General features: G+C 37.8%; 1 protein-coding gene across 1 annotated transcript in view; it reads left to right on the forward strand.

Moving 5' to 3' along the window:
* LOC150099878 (receptor expression-enhancing protein 5-like) overlaps window positions 1-26,967 on the forward strand; it is a 177,095-nt gene that overhangs the window by 142,737 nt on the left and 7,391 nt on the right. The window contains exon 4 of the mRNA XM_090403508.1: window positions 10,078-10,271. Within this exon, the coding sequence (XP_090259634.1) occupies window positions 10,078-10,263 (186 nt within the window). The 3' untranslated portion in view covers window positions 10,264-10,271. The remainder of the gene's footprint in view (window positions 1-10,077; window positions 10,272-26,967) is intronic.

The following is a 26,967-nucleotide window of genomic DNA, read 5'->3' on the forward strand; positions in this document are numbered from 1 at the left end:
CCTTATATCTCTTCAATAGATATAAGGAGACAGGTGTCTTTTTCGCATGCAATTCCTGTTTAATATTGTTTGTTATCCACTTTACTCCAAATTGTGTCCTCTTCTTCACTCGTGGTATACAACTTACCATTGCTGCTAACAAATATTCCTTCACATTTTCCTACGCACTAATGATATCCCAGCCTTCCATAGTGAGGGAGCTTGCACCACCAAGTTGCCTTGGTGTTGTACTACCAAGTGGTTACTTACACTTGGATTTGCCGATAGTCTTTCGGTATGAAACTCATAGATCTTAGTCCTAGTTCTTAGAGTTTCGCTGGCAGATAAACATCAAAGGATTTGTATCCCCTTCATTATTATTAAAGTTGCCAGAAAAATAGCCTTTTGGCTTTTATTTTATGTTTTAATATACAGGCACACCTTTATGGCATTCGTATAGTGAAGGTATGTAAGTTCTTTTCACTTAAACCTTGTTATCTTCCAGGTCTACCTACTCACTGATGAGACCTCAAAAAAGGTTGAAACCGGTCTGGGTAGTGACCTCTCCTCATAATTACAGTATTACATCCCCTAGGGGCTGTGTTGTTACATTATGAGAAAATATCAAGGATAGCGAGGGAGCTTGCTCCACCTTTGATACGGGTTGCCTTGGTGTTGTACTACTGTCGTGACGGACCTTTTCCGTCGTGTTCTAAATCTATCTAGTTTCAAGTCACTTTTATGAATAATACAACTAATTACGAAATGATCACCGATCCAAAAGTAGGGAAATTTATATTTATACTGCGCCACCCTATTCTTAGATTAGTCTATATAAATAGTAGGATCAGTTCTAAATTAAGTTAGCAGTCATCTCATTAGGCCGAATCATCTATTATCATTTTTACTTGGGGTTCCCGCAAGATCCGAATATTTATGAACGGTGCAATAATAAGGAATTCAGGCAAACACAATATTTAGATCAACAAAATAAAACATTTAATATATGACATGGTTAACAAATACAAGAACTCTATTTTAAAATGGAACTATACAATTAACTTAACACATCTTCTTAGGCCACTGATGCTAATTCAATGTTCTAACTTTCATATACTATTCACAATCTCAAAAACACAAATCTTCTTATCTCAAGTTAATATAACAATTTCACATTTTATTCAGTCTTCACAAATCTATCAGCTCAATGTTTATATTCACAGCAGGCAATAAACTACGTAAGCTATATTCCAAGCAAATATATTCCCGGACCTTGAGCATCGGAGATATATTACAGTTAATGCTAGAATAGAGAAACTTATACAACTACTCTTACCAGACAAATTCTTCAATACATCAAATTATTGAGAGAGCACTTATGAATTAACTTAATTAACATTAGCGGAACACACATAACAAATATTCTCCATAGTTCAAACTGTATTACTGTAAGTCGCACTTCACTATTCGAAACAACAGTAATTAGGTACTAATATCTTTTCTTGTTCACTTTTCTCCAAGTAATCAATATAACGTTTTCCTAGGGCAACATAGAATTTAATCGTAATCCAGATTAACTGGAACTAATCAGAATTTTCGCATTGACTGTCCAGTTTCCTTTTATCTGATTACGGCATCAACCTTTCTTCATAACAACAGCAGATTTCGCTTATAACATTAAACTTTATGTTTCACTACTTATAGGTTCACTTCCGAACACTATACTCATAAATTTCTGCCCTCAGGATTTTATAATCTTGGTTCCGCAAAACTCTCTCCTCACTCGCTTAATAATAATTCTTCTCTTCCTTCCCTGTCTTATCTCTGACCTTCCTTCTCTTTCTGCTTTTCTATATCTCTCCGTGACCTTCACTCCCACCTTACGTTCGAACGCCACGCTCTACTCCACTCGTGGTTGTTTATGCGTGCGTCTCCATGACAACAGACTAAACGTAAACATTTCGCTAATGTAATGTATGGTCTATTATTATTCATGAGTGATTACATAACATTAAATATTTGACAAATAAGAACAACAGAATATTTAAGCTACTTCTTCAACTTTTTGATTACGTATACAGTTAAATATAAAATAACACTTTACGTTACACCATATATATTTAGTTATACAAGATTCTATACATTTTATTATTTTATAAGTTAATAATAGGTCAGGTTTTAAATAAATATTTAATTAGTAATTCTTAATCAAGGAATAATAAATAAATTTATATGAGCCATGATTAATATTTAATAAGCAATGTTAAATGTGAATGAAAAATAATAAATTACATAACATAGCTTCATTCACAATTTAACACTACCAAGTGGTTACTTACACTTGGATTTGCCAATAGTTTTTCGGTATGAAACTCATAGATCTTAGCCCTAGTTCTTAGAGTTTCGCTTACAGATAAACATCAAAGGATTTGTATCCCCTTCATTAGTAACTTTGCATTGTTAGTTTATTCAGCCAAATATACTAACTGTTATATAGATCCATTTATAAACATGAACATTTATGCAAAGAAAGTGCTAACATCCTATTTCTTCAACCTAACCTCAATCATAATTATTACCTTACCATTCCTAGTGTGACAGGGAAGTTATTAATTGTCATCCTTAACTGTATTAAATAAATTTGTATTCTTAAGTTTTTTTTAAACTCAGATTATTTAATTTTAATTTAATTTCAGCACAATAGTTTTTAACAAATGAACACATGGCTGTAATATGATGATATGTAAGACGAAATATCTGCATAAGTAAATTAATTTTTACTGTTTTTTTTTGTAATTGATTTCACAGTGTATTGATATGAACACAGATGATTAAGAAAATAACTATTTATTAACTTAAAAGCTAATATTTCACTGGTATTATATCCAGCATCTTCAGAGCACACAACACAAAGTTTGTTACAAATGCAAAACAACCACAATCCGGTGTAACAGTGGGGCTAGTAAAGTAATTGCAGCATGCAACACAAGACTAAAGTCCTAATATGTCACCATCTAGGTTAAAAAAAAAAAAATTAAAGTTTTGAAATAGTAGTCCAAATGATAGTCTTAGAAAGTTTGAAAAAATGAAATAAAAGAAAAGTAATAAATATTAATTTTGTCTTAAGATGACTGTGGATATTCGCCTCAGTGAACACAAAAAATATATCCGACACTTTCGCTATGGCAAGTCGGGTCTGGCAGATCTCCCAAATCTTTATACAGCCATACTTGTTAAAGTTTTGGAGTATGTTTTAAGGCTTCTGTTGATTCCAGGAACAACCTCTCTGACTTGTAGAAGTTTCGGTGCATTACTTTTGTTTCTTTCCAATTGATCTTCTTGTGTGTAGGGTTTCCAAAGTATGGTCTGCCAGACCCGACTTGCCATAGCGAAAGTGTCGGATATATTTTTTGTGTTCACTGAGGCGAATATCCACAGTTCTTCCTGTCTGTCCGTAGTAGGCTTGATGACAAGAATAGGGCACTTCATAGACTCCTGGATGTGATAAAGGAGTGCATTTGTCGTTAAGTGAACGGATGAGAGTTGCTAATTTTACATAAGGTTTAAATACTGTGCATAGTTGGTGTTTGTTAAGCACCCTAGATATCTTTTCAGATGTGCCTTTAATGTATGGGATGGTGATAGTTTTGTTGTAGTCTTCTGTGGTAGATAGAGGGGATTTCTGGGTAGCATTTAATTTTTTTCATTTTTTCAAACTTTCTAAGACTATCATTTGGACTACTATTTCAAAACTTTGAATTTTAAAAAATTTTTTTTTTACCTAGATGGCGCCATATTAGGACTTTAGTGTGGTGTTGCATGATGCAATTACTTTACTAGCCCCACTGTTACACTGGATTGTGGTTGTTTTGCATTTGTAACAAACTTTGTGTTGTGTTGTGTGCTCTGAAGATGCTGGATATAATACCAGCGAAATATTAGCTTTTAAGTTAATAAATAGTTATTTTCTTAATCATCTGTTTTCATATCAAACCGTGAAATCAATTACAAAATGTCTGACGAACACATAAGCTTATCCACGCATATAAATTTTTACTGTGGTACACATGCGATTCTATAATTATGGATACACCATAGGTCTGATTATACAAGAAAGCGGTAATGTCTAAGTTTATTCCAACATGAGAATGCTAAATATAGTAGGATGAATCAAGGGATTTGTAATGAAATATTGAAGGAAAAAGTTCTGTGGATCAACAGAGGATAAATGTTAGTATTAGGACACATGCATAAAGAGCAGTCTAGGAAAATGACTGAAGTTGACAAAGACAAAGTCCACTATGAGCTGAAATCAGCCAGTCAATTCAAGAAAAATCCAAATGAGTTATTTCAGTATGTGGCAAGTAGAAGAAAGAATGACTGTGGGAGGATGATATTGGTTGATGATACTGGCAGACTAATAACTGATGCAGAGGATATAGTTGAAATATTCAATGAGTAGTGTATTATTATCAACAGACCTCCATGGAGACAAGAGACTCATCGTAGCATCAGCACTCTTTCTTTCTCGATGTATTTCATCCTCATAAAAGTGACATCATTAGAAACTGAAGTGCAGTGAATATGGTGGAGGAGGGACTGATGGTGAATGAACAGAACGTATATGAGGCATTAAGTAAATTTGATGGTAGTAAGGCATGACATGACAATATATCTTCACATGTTTAGAAGGAATGCTCAAAGGAATTAATGACACCTTTGACACAGTATGTTTAACATGAGTCTTCCAACAAAGGAGTAGAAATTGGGAAAAAATGTTCTGCTTCCCAAAGTGGGGGGGGGGAGAAGACTGTAGCTTTGAATTATAGGCCAGTCTGTGTGTCTGAGATTGTGGTTAAGGCGTTAGAGAGTTTGGTGAGGAGCAGAATTTGGAATTGGGTTGATAATAGCAATATTCTCTATGATGGTCAGCATGGATTTGTTAAAGGGAGGTTGTGTTTTAGTAATCTTTTTATGTACTATTATAAGATGACAAATTCACTGGATAAGGAAGATGTACATACAGTGATATACTTGGATATTCTTCTATAAGCCAAATTGTTCTCCTCTGGACAGCATCAAGAATTTTTAAGGAGGTTTTATGCGCACTACCCTAAAACTGTTGTTTAGTTAAAACAACTAAATAGTTGCATTTATTTCATGCTTCCACATGAGTATGAAGCTGAGGTTGTTGATTCTAGCTACCTGTGATAAGCTGAGTTTTTTTCTTTCGGCTGCTTTCATACATCCTTTGTTGAACTAGGGCCGGGAAAGTGGATGGGAATTTTGGATGTAATGAAAGGCACTTCATGCAGAACTTCTGCAGTGTCTCCTGACTTCTGCTGTGTGTCTAGAAGGAGAGCTAGTTAAAAAAAAGATCAAGGGTATTGGGAAAGTGGAGGGGATTATTCGGAATTCGGGTAGGTAGGCATATGATTTGCATTGGATCATTGCATATACTTCCACAACATGTCCAGGTTGATTGGTAGCATTGGAGAAGGTGAGCTACTTGGAGTTATGGACATTTAGATCAGCTAGGAGGGTGATCTAAATCACTGTTTGTGTAGCTATATTGAAGATGGTTGAACTTCGTGGAGAGGAAGGAGAAGAAGTCCAAGTACCACTACTTATACTCCCTCTCCAGGTCATGCCTAGAGAGGAATCCAGTCTCATTACTGACAGGTTCGGGCTCATATACTGTCTGGTGAGGGATCTGTGGTATCACTGTTTTAACTGATGTACATTCAAAATCGAAGAGGGTCTCTAAGAATGTTAGGCATGCCCTTGAAGAATATCACTCAACACTGTGTGGGACGGATAGAGATTGGAAACTCTGTTCTGGATGCCAAACATAACATCCATTACTTCAGGCCTCCAATAAACAGGGAGGTAGTATTTCATCCAGAGATGAAAATCATTGATTACCTAGTGGTCTAGTTGGTATTTTTGCCAACACTAGGAAGATATCCTTTTTCAGCAGGAATGCTCACTTTGTGCCAGACCCCTTTTTGTGGAAACAGGCCACACCACAGGAAGTGGGATTGAATTGGTAGGGAGAGGCTGTATATTGTGCATCTCTGCCCATTAGTGGTCTGAATAGAGTTGCTAATAACAGTATTGTCTCTGATGGTTAGCATGGATTAGTTAAAGGGTGATTATGTTTTAGGAGTCTGCTTATGTACCATAAGCTTGTAACTAAATTGGGATGAATAGGGTTGTATAATAGATTAGAGAATTGATAGATGATTGGTTGTCAGATAGCATCAGCAGGTTGTGTATGTGGGAGTGGTATCCCAAAAGAGGAAGGTTACTAATGGTGTGGGAGAGAGATCTGTTTGGGGACCACTATTGTTTAATATGTATGTTAATAATATTTAGATAGGAATAACTGGAGATATGAAACTTTCTGCAGATGTTGAAAAGTTGGAAAGAACTATGTTTTTCTTGCAGAAGTATCGGAATAGGCTGTGAGTGGACAAGTGTGTCACATGCCACTTCATTGTTGCTGAGCATTAAGTCTTAACATTTGGCAAGCCATGATGGGTTGCAGATTATTCAGTAAATTAATTAATTAAAGTATACACTTTTGAAGGAGGAGGTAGAGGAGATGAGAGATCTGGGAATGGTAGTGGACAACAACTTGAAGTTTAGGGTCTCTTTGCTAAAATTATGAGGACCACAGTTGATTATTGATTGCTGCTATAGGCTTGGGGGGGGGGTAGCAGGGATGATGTGAAGACATGCATCAGCAGATTAGTACAATTTATTTATTTATTTGTATGTAGTATATTCGTAACCTATTGGGTTAGGTTATTTGTATGAATAACCTAACCCAATAGTTAGGAATTCCTAACATTATTGTTAGGAATAACCTAACAATAATGTTAGGTTATTCCTAACATTAGGTTAGGAATAACCTAACCAATGGGTTAGGTTATTCCTAACCTAACCCATCCCTATTGGGGTGAGTTGAGCCCCTCATAGGGGGGGTTAAGTATTTATGGCTGTAGATCCATGTGTGTGTTCACGGGGCCGATTTGCCTGCTTGCAGGATGAAAAACTCCAGATAAACTGGCAAAAAAACCCTACTGCCCATGCCCAAGACTGGCTAACTTGGCTACGACTGAGGAAGATCCTCAAATTCCTCGTGTCTTCAACGGGAATCGAATCTGGGACACTCCTTCCCCAGTCATATGGTTGCGAAGCGACAGCCACTAGGCTAACCGCGTGGACATTAGTACAATGAGTGCAAGTCAAGTAATTATTATGCTTGTTAGATTGGAAGGAGAAAAGATCACATGGCAGGAAAGAAATGGAATTTATACACTTATTGAGAGATAATTACTTGAAGCAGAATGTGATTGAGGACTCAGAATATGAGAGTGTTAGATCCTGTTATAGGAGCAGAAGAAGAAGAAATGTCCATAACTAAGGTGGCTACATTGCCTCCGATTGGGAAAAGTGATCACTCGATGATCTTGACTTGGGATGATTCTAGTTAAGAAGGGATATATGTGGAACTACAAGACAGGTAATTATGATACACTTGGAGGAAGCTTGAAGCAGTACCATGGCATAAAGATTTGCAAGGGAAGGATGTTCACAATACATGAGGGATAGTCAAGGGGTATCTGGAGAAAGCAATATTACACTGTATACCCAAGGTCAGGAGGATAAATCAGGTAGGAGTTAAATAGATGAGTAGTATCATTAAGCATGAGCCGTAAAAAATTAAACTATTGTTGAGGTTATATAAGGACAGAGGAGACCAGCCAACTCATGAACAGTAAAGAAATATCAGGCAAGATAGCATAGTAAGGAAGGTAAAATCAAATTATGAGAGAAGTTAGCCAAGCAGGCCAAAGGAAATTCAAAAGATTTTTTTCATTATTTGGCAAGTAGGAGGAAGAATGACTATGGAAGGATAAGTTTAATGAGTGTAGATGATAGAGAAGTAACAAAGGCAGATGAAATTGTTAATCTACTGAGTGGCTATTTTGAAAGCATATATCAGCAAAGTAGAGATATTGAGAGATTGTTATGGCAGAGGTGACAGGTGTGAGAACAGAGGTTGATGAATTGTAGGTACTTAGCATACTGCTAAATCTGAATGCAAATACAGCTGTGGAATTGGATAGGATGCCAGCTCACATTTTAAGAGAATGTGCAAGGGAACTTATAATGCCTTTTGACTGGGATGTTCAGTTCAGTCTCAGTGCTGGTATAGGGAGGTAAAATAATTCCTTTGCATAAAGGAGGATCTAAGTCTGTGGAAGACAATTATAGACCAATCAGTTTATCAAGAGTGGTGGTGGTAAAAGTACAAGAAAAGTTAGTATCTCCCATAATGCAAAGCACATCTCCCTGTGGACATGCATAATGCTATGCATTAAGGGAAGGCCCACTACCCAAACCGGTTTCAACCTTTATTGAGGTCTCGTTGGTGTGAGCCAGACTCAGAGGTGGTGATACTAAAGTGGAAGCAGTGGAGAAGTCATATTTACCTCCTCTGAGTCTGGCTCCCACCGATGAGACCTCAATAAAGGTCAAAACCGATCTGGGTAATGGTCCTTACCTTAATGCATAGCATTATACATGTCTGCAAGGAGATGTGCTTTGGGAGATACTAAGACAGGGACTGATGAGAGCTTGGTCCACCTTTGCCACAAGTTGCCTCAGTCCTTAAGATACTTCAGGCGCAAACTTTGTTTGTTTACACGTGGATAAAGAATTAAACTAAATTTATTATATTGCTAAAGTAGTTGAGGTAACTCACAGGATTACTTGGTAATTGAAAAAAAAAAAAACGCTAACAAGCAGAGATAAGGAAGTTATCATTCCTCTTTATAAAGCCTTGATATGACCACATCTGGATTACTGTGCTCAGGTCTTGTCACCTGGGTTTCTTGGGGATGAGGAAGTGGTGGAGAGGATCTAGAGGTGAGTGACCAAGATGATGAGTGGTTTGCGGAATGCTCCCTATGAGTATAGATTGAGGGGTTGTGGATTGCAAAAGTTAATTGATAGGTGATAAAGAGGATATATGATAGAAACATTTATGTTAATTATAGGGCGGATGCAGAGGAAATGTTTCAGCACTTAGCAAAAGGGAGTAGAACAAGAAGTCATCCTTGGAAGTTGGACAAGAGTGTGGTAAACAAAGGGCATGAAGATTAGATTTTTTTGTTTGGAGGATGGTGATGGATTGAATGGATTCAGTTGTGAGTGCTTTGTCTGTTAATGGGTTCAAGGAGAGTTGTGATAGATAGTGTGTTGATAGTTTGGGTCTACCACGATGAGCCTTAGGACTCCATGGAAGTGCCTGTGCAATAAGAATAATAATTATGGCAATGATGAGACCTTAACATATAGAAGCAAATGTGGCAGAATTCTCTTGTATGTGGCCTGATGAAGGCCGTATATCTTTTACCATGCACAAATTGGGTCACATTTCTTTTTCAAGGGATGAAGATATTTTAGAATGGGTCCAGTGAAAATTCACTAAAGCATTGTCAGATCTCTGATGAAAACAGATTAAAGAGGGGATATGATTGAGAAACAAGTTGGTTTAGGTGCTATTACTAGAGTAATATGGAGAAAATGTTTTGTAGAGTAGAGGGACACAAGGGTAGAAAAAGAGCACAACTATACTACAGAGGGGAAGCCATATAAGCAAGTTGCGCAATGTATAATACAATGATTATAGTGAGTGTGAAAACTGTGATTAGATTTAACCTTCCCACTGAGGTGGATGAAATAGACCAAATTGCACTTCTTATCCATGTTATTCAACAGGTGTTACAGAATCGTATCCAGATTTAGCTGGACGTCTCAAGATGTAATGGCCGGTTGAGGGGGTTTAATGATCTTTTTATGCCAGAGTATGGACTTCTTTGTAAATTAGATGTTATGAGTGTTTTTTTTTTTTTTTCCAAAGAAAAATCATATGATACTATATACCTATTTCTTTGGCCCTTTTATAGATTCGTGTTTTTTTTTTTTTTTTTTTTTTTTTTTTTTTTTTTTTTTTTTTTTTTCAGTATTATGATTAAAATTATATTTGCATGTCAATTCACCATATTTTATCTCCATATTTAGTGCATCTTCCTTATTTGGTGTTTCGCTCCCATCGAAAGTAATGGATCACAGTTGTTATACCATCATATTATCCGTCCATTTTTCCTTGAAAATAGAGAAAGAATTGATCATGCTTTTAGCAGAGTAGTTGATACAGCAGCTAGCTATGCTCGTTCAATACAACCAGTTTTACCTGATGATATTTAACTAAAAAAGTAAGTTCTAGTAAGTAGATGATATATAATTGCATACCTGTTTTATATATATATATATATATATATGACAGAATGATCATTGACTCGGTTAACATACATAGTTTTATGAAAAAAATTGAATGACTAGAACCGAGATTTAATTAAAAAGGTTTTAATATAAACACTACTAGTTTCGGCCTGTAACAGCCTTCTTCAGGTGACATTATAAAAGAAAAAACAGTAAACATTGAGGGTTAAAAGACTATGAACAACATAGACAGTCTTTATACATAATTAGCATGAAAACGTTGTAGTTGTATTTGAAGCTGTTCCTTCATTTGTTGCATTGTTGGGAGAGTGCGTGCTTGCTGCATCACGTGAACGCCAGTACATGATTACAGCTGAATGACTATCTGGGAGGTTGTAGCTTAAGTTGTTATTTAGATGAACAGGATTGAAGATGATTTCTCTCAATTCCACAATTTTTCTCTGTTCATCTAAATAACAACTTAAGCTACAACCTCCCAGATAGTCATTCAGCTGTAATCATGTACTGGCGTTCACGTGATGCAGCAAGCACGCACTCTCCCAACAATGCAACAAATGAAAGAACAGCGTCAAATACAACTACAACGTTTTCATGCTAATTATGTATAAAGACTGTCTATGTTGTTCATAGTCTTTTAACCCTCAATGTTTACTGTTTTTTCTTTTATAATGTCACCTGAAGAAGGCTGTTACAGGCCGAAACTAGTAGTGTGTTTATATTAAAACCTTTTTAATTAAATCTCGGTTCTAGTCATTCAATTTTTTTCATAAAACTATATATATATATATATATATATATATATATGTATGTATATGTATTCAAGATACCAAGTAATTTTATATAAACTTGGTTTTTAATCCTATTTCCCAAGTAAGCAAACAATTATGTCAAGTTTGAGCCTGCAAAAACTGATTTAATAAGGTCAAAGCACCTTGTGGCAACTTGTTTAGGTAAAATTCACATAAGCTCTGCATCACTTCAACCTTCGTATTTCAGGTCTGGCTCCCACTGACGAGACCTCAATGAAGGTCGAAACCGGTCTGGGTAGTGACCCCTGCCTTTAATGCATAGCATCATACATCTCTGCAAGGGTATGTGCTTTGCATTAGGGGAAAAATACTAAGGAAAGTGATCGGACCTTAATCCACCTTTACCATGATTTGCCTCAGTCTTGCACTACTTGCAGGTGCAAACGTGACATACTTGTCTGTTTGCTTGCTTGGGAAATAGGATTAAAAACCAAGTTTATATAAAATTACTTGGTATCTTGAATACATAGTATACCCAAGTTAAAAACTTCCTACATATATATATATATATATATATATATATATATATATATATTAACACGAAAAGAGAAATACAAAAATATACATTACAATAGAACAACATCTATAAATTAACTTGCAAACATCTTGCTGATATTTAAAGGTGTTCTGAATGGCATAGCATTGTTGAGCACTTTGACAGAAGCATGATCTCATGTATGCCAAAGTTGAATAGCTGAAGAGTGACAATCAGATAGCTTATAACTATCCAACTTTGGTGTATATGCAGTCCTGCTCAGGTGAATGTGCCTAACAAAACTATAGCATCCAGAACACCCTCAAATGTCAGCAAGATGTTTGCAAGTTAATTTATAGATGTTGTATTTTGATAGGACAATGCTGGTAGATATAAACTCATAATCCAAACTCCTAATAGAATTATATATTACAAGAGGAAATTAACTCGCTAGAATAATAATTTACAACAGGAATATAAAACTTTCATGTAGATTAAAAAACATGGAAATTTTTTTAAAAACAAAGGATTACATACTGTGTGACATAATGAACTTCAGTGAAGAATGAATGAACCAATAAAAATGATGGTGTATGGGACATTTCAAGCAGGAGTCATCTTCAGAGGAGTGAGGGAAAATAATGAAGGGTGAAGTTTGTGCTAAGTTTTCTTTAATGGTTGCATCGAATTTTTTAGTCGTATGAAGTATGTGCGTGTGTGTCAGTGGGTGGGTGCATGCATGCGTGCGTGTGTGTTTTGTGAATCCTACCTAATACTTATAGGCTGTAAGTATTATATAGAATATAGAACACTGGCATTATATTAGTGCTATGGGCAGGCCAAGGACTAGATAATTGAGAGACCTTGCTCTAAAGATCAAAGATCATACTTTTTCAAACTTCAGGCCTACCCATAGTACTTATATATATATATATATATATATATATATATATATATATATATATATATATATATATATATATATATATATATATATATATATATATATATATATAAAATAACCATCTCACATCTGGTGGAAAATAATATACCACCATAAGGCTGAGTCTGTGGCAGTGATTAAATTCTTTTCCTTATGAGACTCTTGAAACCTGGTTTTATTGAAGATAATATACATGTAGGAATAGAAATGGTAATAGAATCTTCCCAGAACAGGTGGGAAGATTTTATTTAAAATAACAGGGAAATTGTGCTTGTACAGGATAGTTGACAGGCTGGCTTTAAGACTATTTAGAATGAGACTGAAATAAGTCGAATAGTACACCTGATAGAATGTTTTTATAGGACATGGAGGGTAATGATTATGAATTGTTTAGACAAATTATAATTATTATTATTATTATGATTCAGGCCTGCATAGAGCCACAAGACTCATCGCAGGAGGCCCACCCTAGAAACCACAAAGCCTATCATTCGATTACTTGAACCCATTGACTGTTCATGCTCATGCTATTCTATCAGGCAATGTATTCCATGGTTCAAATTCCTTGCATGCAAAGAAACCACTCCTTACCTTCTTGCTCACAACTTCCTTTCATAACTTCCAGGAATGGCCCCTTGTCCTTGCTCCTTCCCCCTGTTCTATCAAATGAAAGAACTTCCCAGTGTCAATGCTGTAACTACAGGTAAACAGTTAAAATGTCTCAGTCTATCACCTAGAATGAGACTGAAATAAGTCGAATAGTACACCTGATATCTACTAAATTCTGCAGTCCATATTCCTATTCCCATAGTCATTATCATTATCCTTCGCATATCCTCATAAATAACATCGTACAGTCCTGATATCATCTTTGTTATTCATTTCTGCACTCTTTCCACTGTAAATTTATCCCCCTTCAAATCCTAGGGACCAAATTTGAGTACACTAATCCAGGTGTGGTCTGATCAGAGTTTTATACAATGGAATCGCAATCTTTTATCTCTGCAGATCATCATCCTTCTCAGTATTGTAGCAATCGTCTGGGTAATCTTTACAGTATGTTCCCTGAATGTCAGGTTTCTATCAGTCATCACCCCCAGATCCCTTGCTTCCTCTCAGTACAGTTCCTCCAACAGAGTATGCAGACTCCCATCGATGTGTCCCAAAATTCGAGATTTTATATTTAGCTGAATTAAACTTATATCCCCAATTCGTTTGCCTATCTGCACTATTACTAATTACCCTTCCCAGCTTCACATCATCTGCAAACAACTGAATATCCCCATGTAATCCATTGACAATGTGATTGATATAAAGCTTAAACAATACAGGTCCCAGTACTGAGCCATGCAGGACCCTACTTGTAACCTTTTGCTTCCTTGATACTACTGCCCAATACACAACTCTCTGATATCTATCAGATGACCAATCCTGAATCCCATTCATCAACCTGTTATCTAAACCCATGTACAAACTTAAATACAGGATTTTGTGGCATATGGTGCTTGTGGTATGTATGCATCCCAGCAGTTGTATATGTGGGGGTAAGAGAAGGGGGGAGTGCATATATGTGCAAAATGTAGGCAATAGGAGGAACTTAGTGACTTAGATATTATGATAACTGACCTCATTGCACATTAGGGGTGGGAGAATCTCGAGAGATGAGTAGTGTGATAGAAGTATGAATGAAAAAAAGAGCAGGGAGTGCAGAAGTCTTGAATGATTGTGAAGTTTTTTAAGAGTGGCTAACTTGCAGAGAGAGATAGATGAGCTGAAAGAGGAGGTGGAATGTCTCGGGAATGAGATGAAAAGTATGAAAGATGAGATTAGGAGAATAAAAGAAATGAATGCAAGGCTAATCAGAATAGGAGTTAGAAAGAGTTATGGGAATGACAGAAGAGGAGGGAATAGAAAAATTAAATGAGAGAGAGAGAGAGTTATGGGAATGATAGAAGAGGAGAGAATGGAAACAGTCAAAGAGAGGGAATGAGAAGAATTTGAGGTAATGCTGGAACCAGGGATAGCAGGTAAGTAGGGGAACACAGAGTGAAAGAGTTAGAAGAGAGAGAGTGAGAGTGAGGGATGCAGGTGAGCAATCAAGGAACAGAGTGGTAAGAACCGTGATGTATCGAGACTTGATGATCCATGGTGTACAAGATAGGATGCCAGAGGAGTGTTTGTCTGGAGGAACGATAGAAAGTGTGGCTGTGGTAATTAAGCTGGGTGAAAGGGTGGATGAGATTGATTATAATGGTGGCCACAAATGACTTGAGAGGCAATGAAAATTGGGTGGCAAGAGATTTGATATTTTTGCTTGAGGTTGTTCAAAAGAAAATGCAGAGAGAAAAGATTGTGTGTGTGTGTGTGTGTTGCCCAGGTATGATAGTGACGATCTGAGCAGAAACGCAGTAATAATGAATAGCATAATAACCCGAACACGTCAGAAGAGAGGATTGGAATCTATGGATGCTTGGAGAGCATTTGAGGACAGAAAGGAACTGTATGCGAGAGACCGCTTGCATCTGAATGAAAAAGGACGTAGGCATCTGGAAAGACTGCTGTTTTCTGAATGAGTCAGTGTTTCAATGCAGGAAAACTAGAATTCTCAGGGTGGATCAGTGGCACACCCAGAGGGGGGGGGGCAAGGGGGCCCGGGCACCCCCAAAGAAAAGGAAAAAACACTAGAAAAATTTCCAAAAATCTTTTCCTAATTAAAATTCATTTTTTTTTTATTTATGTTGTGTGCTACTTATGGATTAGCGATCACTGCAGATGCTCAGTTATTGGTTGTATGCGATGTGTAGTGTGTATTCGCAAAACATCTACTCAACTCGCTCCCCCCCCCCCCCCCCCCCAAGGTTAAATCCTGAGCGCTCAGCCCCATCCAAGATTAAATCCTGAGTGCGCTACTGGGGTGGATGATAGCAGGGGTGGCCTCTTCTGGGAATGGGTGCTTGGAGGGAAGGAGGACAACATCAGGTAACACTGAGTTCAGTGGAGTCTGGAGAGGATAATGATAGGTATAGAAGCACTGACATTTTTATACTTTTTATGAATGCCAGGAGTATCCAGAATAAAGGAGATGAATAGGTGGTGCAGATAGCATCAACTGGGCCGAAGATTATTGGGATATCTGAGACGTGGTTGATGGAAGATAATATAATAACAGGAATAGAAGAAGCAGGGTACAGCACTTTTCAGCAGGATAGGAAGGGAAAATGTGGTGGTGGAGTATTGCTTATGATAAGCAATGACATACGTCCTCTAGGAGTGGATTCTTTGGAAGGTAGTGACCAGTGGCGGCCCATACATAAGCACTGCAACACTGCAGTACCCCAAGGAAAAAATGAAAAATTTAAATTTTGTTTGTGTTTATAAATAATAACAATGCTTACAACATTATATAAATGCAATACAGCATGTTAAAGTCTACAGCTTATGTTTTGACATTGATTGAATAGTTAATAATTGGAATTATTCGATTAACACTTAAGATTACGAAACAAATGCACTGCGATCTAATGCCGATATTCGTTTGCGCTTGCCATTGCACGTTATGTCGTTCAAACACTGCCCAAACGGCTGTATATTTTTAGTATCCTTATGCATGTTATCTTCGCAACCATATGCCTGGGGAAGGAGTGTCCTAGGTTCGATTCCCGTCGGAGACGTGAGGAGCTGAAGGATCTTCCTCAGCCATAGCCAAGTTAGCCGGTGTTGGGCGCAGGCAGTAGGGTTTTCCCCGCCAGTTTATCTGATGTTTTTCATCCCACAAGCAGACAAACCGGCCCCATGAACACACAGGGATACAGCCAAGAATACCTTGAGGCATAGGAGTGACCATTCTATCCTCGTATTTCGGTTACGAAATCCAAGCATGCTTGGAAGGTTGTGGGCCTTAAAGGCCTGTTAAAGCCACTGGGATAGGATAGATGCATGTTATTTCTGTGAGATATGAAACGTTTATTATTGGTGCGTGTGCATGGTGAACTATTTTTTATCAATATTATTTTATTTTCTTAAAATAACATATAATTATTTATTTATTATAGATACAAGGCTGAATTATGATGAGTGCCACTGTTGAAAATATGAAAAGAATTATATTTTTTCAATTATCGTTACACGAAACAAATGCACTACGATCTAACGCCGATATTCATTTGGCTTGTCATTGCTATTGATACAAAACTTATTATTGGTGTTTGTTTGTGGTGAGGATGAAATATTTTTAATAAAGCAATTTTTAATATGTAAATTTATTTATTAATAAATTCGTTACTGATTATATATATATATTTTTTTTTTTGTATATGCAGCACCCCCACTTAAAATTTTCGCCGGCCACCACTGGTAGACCCTAATGGTTTTGAATGCATTTGTATTGAGATAGAGGTGGGCAAGGCAGGATATTTAGTGGGGTGTTGCTATAAACCAAGGAGCACAGAGAGTGGGGAGCATGAGATGTTTAGGCAGTTGAGCTTAGCAAGTGCAAGAAGAATGATTGCTATGGGAGATTTTAACTACAGCAGTATAAATTGGGGAGAGGAAGATGCATTTAGCAATAAGGGAATGGAATTTCTAGAATTCTTGAGGGACAAATGTCTTAGGCAACACGTAATAGAGGGAACAAGAGGTTCAAGAGTTTTGGATTTGATCATACCATCAGAATAGTTGATAATAACTGAGATGAATACCCCCCCCCCAGTTAGAGAGAATGACCATGTGGTTTTGACTTGGAAGATGAACAGACATGCAGGAGTATCAAACAAAAGGGAATGTATATGGAATTGTAAGGCAGGTGATTATAATAGTCTTAAATATCAACTTGTGGCAATTCCATGGAGGGTGGAATTGGAAGGCTGGGATATCATCAGTGCTTGGGGAAATTATGAAGGAATATTTGTTAGTAACAATAGTAAACTGCATTCCATGAGTGAAGAAGAGAACACAATCCAGTGTAAAGTGGATGACAAGCGATATCAAACAGGAACTGCAGGTGAAAAAGACATTATGGAAGAGATATAAGGAGAGGGTGGAGAGCAGATGCATGAAGAATATAAGACTCAGGTCAGGAGAGTGACTAGTATGGTGAGGAAGGCAAAGCTGGAATATGAGAGGAGATTGGCATTAAGATCCAAAGAAAATCCTAGGGAATTTTTTAGCTATGTGGCCAGTAGGAGGAGAAATGATTGTGAAAGAATAACATTATGGGATAAAAATGGGAATAGAGTCACTGATGTAGAAGACATGGTGGAGTTGTTTAATGAACTCTTTATTGGAGTATTTCATCCTGGAGAAGAAGATTTTAATACTAGAGAAATAGGCCAGGTTCGAGGTTTAGAGATGCAAGAGGAGAATGTGTTCCAAATACTGAGTACGCTGGATGTCAGTAAAGCTGTGGGACTGGATGGTATTTCACCATGGGTTTTGATAGAATGTACTAAAGAATTGACAGCTCCATTGACCTTGCTTTTCAAAGTCTGGCTACTGGAAAGGTACCCATGGAATGGAAGGAAGATAAGATAGTGCCATTGCATAAGGGCAGTAGCATACTGGAGGTGTCTAATTATAGACCAGTTTGTGTGGCATCAGTAGTTCTTAAGGTCTTGGAGAAATTAGTGAGGGACGATATCCAGCATTGGGCAGATGAGGGTAATGTTATCTGCGTGAATCAACATGGATTTGTTAAGGGATGCTCTTGTTTAAGTAATATGATTGCCTTTTATAATAAAGTGACAAGAGCAGTTGATGAGGGAAAGGCATATACTGCCATTTTTTTAGATTTTGCAAAGGCATTTGACACGATGCCACATGATAAGCTGATATTTAAGCTGCAGCACTTAGATTCCGATGTCAGGGTGGTCAGCTGGATTCAGGATCAGCTGTCCAATTGGTATTAGAGAGTTATGTATGGTGGGGCAATATTAAGGAGACAAAAGGTTATAAATGGGGTTTCACAGGGCTCAGTACTGGGACCTGTATTGTTTAACCTTTATATCAATGGTATTGTCAATGGATTCAGTTGTTTGCAGATGATGTGAAGCTGGGAAGGGGTTATTAGTAATAGTGCAGATGTGGCAGTCCTACAAGAGGATTTGAATAAGCTAGACAGATGGTCAAATGAATGGGGATGTCGGTTTAATGCAGCAAAATTTCAAGTGTTGAAGTTTGGGTTACATCGATGGGAGGCTGCATACTCATTTGGAGGAGCTGTACTGATACTGCTGGAATTATGAGAGACAAGAGATCTGGGGGTGATGATTGAACAGAAAACCTAAATTCAGGGAGCATATTGCAAAGGTAGTGAAGGTAACCCAGAAGATTGCTGCAATATTGAGAAGTACACTGACCTGCAGAGATAGAAGAGTTATGATTCTGTTGTATAAGCTTCTGATCAGACCACATCTATACTATTGTTCTCAAATTTGGTTCCCAGGATTTGAAGGGGATAAATTAACTGTGGAAATGGTAGAGAGCAGATAAGAAAGATGGTTTCAGGACTGTACAGTGTTAGTAATGAGGTTCAGCTGAGGGAATGTGGACTGCAGAGATTGCGGATAGAAGAAGGAGATGTGATATGATTGAGACTTTTAAACCATTGAGAGGCAGTTGTAGGGTTGATACTAGGGAGTTCTTTCACTTGGTGGAACAGCAGGAATTAGTGATGACAAGGGGCCAACCCTAGAAGTTATGAAAGGGACCTGTGAGCAAGAAGGTGAGGAGTGGTTTCTTTGTGTGGAGGTTGGTTGAACCGTTGAATGCATTGCCTGATAGAGTGGTGAGAGCAAGAATGGTCAATGAGTTCAAGGAGCGGTATGATAGACTTTGTGTTTCCTAGGAGGGACCTCCCATGATGAGTCTCTTGACTCCATGGAGGCCTGAATAATAATACAATATCAGCTTATCATGTGGTATCCTTTCAAATGACTTTGTAAACCCCCCTCCCCCAAAAAAAGGTAGAATATTTCTTTCCCTCATCAACCACTCTTGTTATTTTATTATAAAAGGTCATCATATTACTAAAACAAGAGTACTCCTTAGCATATCCATGCTGACACTCACAGATTACATTGCCTGCATCTGCCCAACACTGTCATCAGTGCTTGAGAACTTGTTAGGGAATGTTTATTAACAGCAATAACAAGTTATATACCATAAAGGAAGAAGAGAACACAACTGTCAATGATCCTTCACTAATTTCTCGAAAATATTAACAATTACTGATGACATAAAAGTTAGCCTGTAGTTTGACACTTCCAGTCTGCTACCATATTTATGCAATGGCACTATCTTATCCTCCTTCCGCACCTTTCACATGGTGAGACTTTCATTGAAAAGTCAAGTCAATGGAGCTGTTAGTTCTTTAGTGCATTCTCTCAAAACGTGTGGCAAAATTCCATCCAGTCACATTGCTTTGTTGATATCCAGAGTACTCAGTATTTGAAATACGCTATTTTCTTGCACTTCTAAATGTAGAACAACTCCATTATGTCCTTTGCATCAGTCACTGTATTCCTATTTTTATCCAACAATTTCATACTTCCACAATCATTTCTCCTTTCATACTTCCACAATCATTTCTCCTTTCATACTTCCACAATCATTTCTCCTCCTACTAGCCACATAGTGAAAGAATTCCTTAGGATTTTCTTTGGATCTCAGGGCCAGTCTCTTATCATATTCCAGCTTTGATTTCCTTACCATACTAGTTGCTCTTCTGGCCTGAGTCTTATATTCTTCATGCATCTGCTCTCCATCTCTCTCTCTCTCTCTCTCTCTCTCTCTCTCTCTCTCTCTGTATATCTCTTCATAACCTCTTTTTTACCTGCAGTTCCTGTTTCATATTGTTTATTATCCACTTTATACCAAGTTATGTTCTCTTCTTCCTTTATGGTATATAACTTGTTATTGCTGTTAATAAACATTCCCTAACATGTTCTCAAGCACTGATGATGATATCTCACCTTTCCAATTCTTTGATACATGGAACTGTCCCAAGCTGATATTTAAGACTATTATAATCACCTACCTTATAATTCCATTTGTTCCTTTATCATTGATACTCCTACTTATCTATTCTTCTTCCAAGTCAAAATCAGTTTTCTCTCTCTCTCTCTCTCTCTCTCCCTCCCTCCATCTAGGGCATGACTAAATCTAAAACTCTTGAATTTTTGGAATTTCTGGAATTCTTGAGACACTACATGTTGTCTAAGACATTTGTCCCTCAAGAATTCCAGAAATCCCATTCCCTTACTACTACATACTCCAAACTCAACTACCTAATCATCTCCAGTAGTGCCATTTTCCTCAAGATCCTCGACTTTGAGAGGATATAAGTCATCACTTATCATAAGTAGTAATCCACCACCTTGTTACAGTGACTGATGCAGAGGACATAGTGGAATTGTTCAACGAACACTTTATTGGAGTATTTCATCCTGGAGGAGTCAGTTTTAATGCTAGAGGGATTGGGCAGGTTTGAGCTTTAGAGGTACAGGAGGAGAGTGTGTTTCAAATACTGAGTAATCTGGATGTCAATAAAGCTGTGGACTGGATGGTATTTCCCCACGTGTTTTGAGAGAATGTGCTAGGAAACTGACAGTGCCTTTGACCTCGCTTTTCAATGAAAGTCTGGCTTCGGCAAAGGTGCCCAGGGAATGGAAGGAAAGTAAGATAGTACCATTGCATAAGGGTGGTAACAGATTGGAAGTGTCTAATTATAGGCCAGTCTGTGTGTCATCAGTAAATAGTAAGCTCTTGGAGAAAGTACTGAAGGACTGTATACAGCATTGGGCAGATGAGGGTAATTTATCTGTGAGAGTCAACATGGATTTGTGAAGGGGCGCTCTTGTTTTAGCAATATGCTAGCCTTTTATGATAAAGTTACAAGAGCATTAGATGAGGGAAAGGCATATACTGCCATTTTCTTAGACTTAGCGAAGGCATTTGACACGGTTCCATATGATAAGCTGATATTTAAGTTGCAGCACATGGGTCTGGATATCAGATTGGTCAACTGGATTCAGGATTGGCTGTCCGATAGGTATCAGAGAGTTGTGTTTGGTAGGGCAGTTTCAAGGAAGCAGAGAGTTACAAGGTAATATAATATTGTTTAACAAAGGTTAAACAATATAGGGCTCAGTACTGGGACCTGTATTGTTTAACCTTTATATCAATGACATTGTCAGTGGATTGCAAGGAGATATTCAATTGTTTGCAGATGATGTGAAGCTGGGAAGGATTATTAGTAATAGTGCAGATGCACTATTACTAACAAACTGACATCCATTCTCCTTAGCCCAGACCTCCAATCTATCCAAATCATCCTGCAAAATTTTGACGTCATCTGCATTCACTATTGCCCTACCCAACTTCGCATCATCCGCAAACAAATGAACTGTTCCTCTCAGATCATTTCCTATATCATTTATGAACAAATTAAACAGCAGTGGTCCAAGAACAGATCCTTGTGGCACCACTAGTCACAGGCCGTCTTGTGGACTCTACTCCCGAGTAAACCACTCTCTGATATCTCTCCGTCAACCACCCTCCTATCCATCTCACCAACCCTATGTCCATTCCCATATGCTGCAATTTACTGATTAGAATTCCATGTGGAATCCTGTCAAAGGCCTTGGCAAGGTCCAGTAGAATCACCGTAAACCCATTACCCTTATCCAGTCAGCCGTCACTGTGTTATAATACGTGAGCAAGTTACTGAGGCATGACCTACCCTTCACAAAACCATGCTGTCCCCGATACAGTATCCCATTTTCTTCTATCCAATCTTGTATTTTCCTCTTGACTATTTTCTCTAAGACCTTGACAATGATTCCTGATATGCTAATTGGTCGGTAATTTACAACAGCAGTCTCGGAACCACCTTTATGCAGTGGAACTATTTTCCCCTCTTTCCACCCGCTCGAGACTAATCCACACCTGAGACTCAAATTAAACAAAATGGTCAAGGGTACTGACAATTCTTTAGCTGCTTCTCGTACAACACGAGCTGGTATACCATCCAATCCCACAGATGTATTGACATTGAGGTTATGCAATAGACTACTCACCTCCACTTCATTAACCACAATTCCCGTATAATCTACTGGTTTATTCGTTTCTGCAATGTCACCACCTGGATGATATACTTTTGCAAAGTGCTCACTCAGTAACTCAACTATCTCAACTGATTCATTTACCTCCCTACCATCGGCATTCTTTAAAATCAATCTGCCATGTTCATTTCTCCTTTTACTTGCTACATATCTAAAAAACTGTTTAGGATTCTCTTTAGCCTGCATGGCCAATGTTCTTTCGTAATCCTTTTTTGCTTTTCTTACCACACTCGTCACCCTTCTGGCCTGCGCTTTATACCGTTCATGTGCCTGCCGGTCACCCTTCTCCTTAAATTCCCTCCATAGTTGTTTCTTTTTTTGCAACTCAAGCTTAATGGTGTTATTCATCCATTTAACCCCTACTTGATTTATTATTCGCACTCTAGGTATACAGTCAGCCATTGCTTCATGCAAGCACTTCTTAACTACCTCCCATGCACTATCAACTTCTAGTCCTTGCAGTTGTACATGCAATGGCACTGAACCAATCAAACTCCTAAGCTTGTCATACTTTCCAGCCCGATAATTCCACATGTACCCTGTCTTAATTGAAAATTCTACACCTTTAGCCACCTCCCAAGTTAAGACCCTATGATCACTCTCACCGATTGGTGGCAATGTGGTCATATTTGTTACAGCCAAATCCTCAGATGTAATTACTAGGTCAAGCACTCTCTGACCCCTAGTATTTTCCATTACATGCTGTCGCAGATAGTTATCCCTTAATAACCGCATAAAATCCAGTTCCTTCCTCCTGTGTGTCCTCTCCTCACTCCAATCAATGTGACTATAGTTGAAATCTCCCATGATAATCACCCTCCTTCTACTCATTTCTTCTATTTGCTTGTGCATACTGTCACCACCATCTTTTCCATCACCTGGTCTATAGCAGCACCCAATTGTATATTTAGCTCTGCCAGCCACAATCTCACACCAAATGGCCTCAAATGTGCTCTTTTCTCTATCCTGCAATTCAACTTCTATTCTCCTTGGCTGGAGCTCATCAGCTATCATCAACAATACTCCTCCCCCCATTTTATTCTCTCTGTCATTCCTGAACACACTATACCCATCACATTCAATCCCACTAGTTATATCATCTACAGTCAGCCATGTTTCACTAATACCTATCACCTGTGGTCTGGAAGTGCCAACCATTGCCAAAAACTCTTCCTTCTTGTTCCTAATACTCCTAGTATTAGTGTACGTGAATTTAAGACCCCCATTAGCCCCAACCCTACCTTGATGCCTTATATTAACTATCCCACTCAGATTTGTTGTCCTTATTTGCTCTGGCATATTATATTCATTCTTACATTCAACTGCCTCCATAAGGACTGTATCTCTACTCCCCCCCCCCCCCTAACAAATCTAGTTTCCTTGAATTTGCACATCTACTACATTCAGCAACACTTTCTCAAGTCTTCTTACACCGTAACTATTCAAATGCAAGCCAGCCATCTTATATAGATCCTTTCGCCCATCAAACTCACTCCACACATCCACAAATTCCACACCACTCGTCATACATAACCCACGTATAAAGTCATTTGCAATTATAGCCCTCCTTTTAAACATTTCACTGTCATACCGTGGCAAAAGACTAATCATTCTAACACTGTCACTCTTTTCTTTTGCTACCTCAAACAATTCATTCAGGTCTTCTATCATTTCCATTTTATCTCCTTTCAAATCATTCGTACCTGCCACAACAATCATTTCTTTCACCCTTTCCTTTTGCTCTCTAATAGACGCAGTTACATCCTTTATGGTCGCACCAGGTTGGTACGATTTTGTCAAATCCTCTACTAACACACCTCGTGCTAACGAGTCTCCATACAGCACTCTATCCTTCATTTTGTTCATGTTCACATTCATACGTCTATTTTTCCTGTCATACCTTTTATTATTGGTTGGTTCATTCAGTCTACTTTTGTTCATGCGCTCTAGCTGCTGTTTTGCTCTTTCTATCGCACTATTCAACAACGCAATCTCACTCAATGCATCTATCTCATCTTTTTTGTTCTCTGAGAAACCATTTATACTATCATTCACACTTTCTACATTCACACTCTCACAATTTTCATGTACAACCTTGCTGTTTCTTGTCATATCCCTATTTCCTTCATTCTGAAGGTTGACAAAAATATCACACTCACGATCCGAAATACACTTCAATTCCGCATTCTCCCTACATTTTCTACACACATTCAATCCTTTATTATCATCTAACCACATTCCGACCGCACTCCGCAAAGCGTACATTTCACAGCTAGTACACTGACTCATTTCTTTTATGCTACCGTTCTTTGATAACGATGGCGAACTTTCATTACTGGCCGCCATTTTCCTTCGCACAGGTGCCATACTTATCTGTAACATGTTTTGTCAAATTATACATTATAACACACCAAAAATAGACGCACTAAAATACGCAAGGCAAACAAAACAAAACTACACAATATTAAGTAATTTGTATCGATAACTGAAAATGATACTTATCTTATCTGGAGCTTGCACGAACACTACACATTACGAATTCATCTAGCGGCGACTTCCCGACATAGATTATGTTATAAAACACTTTAGTACACTAACCACGCTAATAAAGCTCCAATAATATACCAAAATTAAACACTTAAGTCCATTAAATTGAATCCAAAACACCAATAAATCAACAAAAAACACAAATCTCTCAGGAGCTCTCCGATAGCACGTCCGTTCACCAGCTAGCCTCGACACCCAGTGTCGAGGCTAGCTGGTGAACGGACATTGAAATTATAATTATAATTTTTAACCTTTATATCAATGTCATTGATATAAAGGTTAAAAAATACTACAATACTTTGTAAATACTACAAGTATTTACAAATATTCACAGCAATTCACATTTTTTGCCAGACCTGAATCCACCAAAACCTCCACATCACCCCATAAAAACACCAGGTGTCTATGAGATTCATTGTTCTTGTGGCATTTTTTATGTCGGCCAGACAGGAAGGTCTGGAGAGATCCGCATGTCTGAACACGTAAAAGACATTGAAAAAAAGAAGAGAGCATAAATCAGGTCTGGCATTCCACATAACCACTACTGGCCACCAAGCTCTGGCAATAAACAAAAATGTCACATATTGATAATAACTCTTTCACAAGAAAATTTATTATTATTTTATTATTATTATTATTATTATTACGGGTATCTCCATGGAGTCAGTAGACTCATCGCGGGAGACCCAAACTAGCAAAACAATATCTGTCATATCTCTTCTTGAATTCATTTACAGATGAAGAGCTCACAACAAAGTCAGGCAATGAATTCCACTCATTCACCACCCTCCAGGCAAAAAACCTTGTTCTGACACCTTTGTTAACCACACTCTTCTTTAATTTCCAGAGATGACCTCTTGTTCTTCCATCACTATCACACAGCTGAAACATTTCCCCTGCATCAATCCTATAAAAACCTTTTAGTAATTTGAATGTTTCTATCATATCCCCTCTTCTTCGCCTATCAGCCAATCTCTGCAATCCACAAGCTCTCAATCTATCAATGTAGGGAGCATTTTTTATATCACTCACCAACTTGGTCACTCTTCTCTGAACCCTCTCCACAGCCTCCTCATCTCCAAGGAATCCAGGTGACCAGACCTGAGCACAGTAATCCAAATGTGGAAGTATCAATGCTTTATAAAGGGGAATAATAACCTCTTTATCTCTGGATGTCAGTGTGTTCCTCAACAACCAAGTAATCCTATGTGCAATCTTGGACACCTTAGCAATGTGTCCTCTGAACTTCATCTCCTTATCTACCAATACCCCTAAGTCCCTAGCCTCATCAATCTCTTGGAGTACCTTTCCATCTATGTAGTACACAGCTGGTAATCTTTTAATCCCAAAATGCAAGACTTTACACTTTTCCACATTGAACTGACATCCATTTTCTTTTGCCCATTTTACCAGCTTATTTAAATCCTCCTGCAAACTTTCAACATCAGCTTGATTTTTTATTGCACTACACAACTTTGCATCATCAGCAAACAACTGAATATCTCCCTTTAAGCCGTTTCCTATATCATTTATATACAAATTAAACAACATTGGCCCAAGCACAGAGCCCTGAGGCACACCACTGGTCTGCCTCATTCTGGACTCGGCTCCTCTATACACCACCTTATGGTATCTCTCCCTGAGCCATTCTCCTATCCATATCACCAATTTAATATCCATTCCCATCTGCTCCAATTTGCGTAACAGTGTTCTATGGGGTATCAAAAGCCTTAGCAAAATCCAGAAGTACCACTGTGTAGTATAATAATAATAATA

The sequence above is a fragment of the Typopeltis vanoorti genome, chromosome 14 (genome assembly GCF_054136105.1).
Source record: "Typopeltis vanoorti isolate ZY-2024b chromosome 14, IOZ_Tvanoo_1.0, whole genome shotgun sequence".
Lineage (NCBI taxonomy): Eukaryota > Metazoa > Arthropoda > Arachnida > Uropygi > Thelyphonidae > Typopeltis > Typopeltis vanoorti.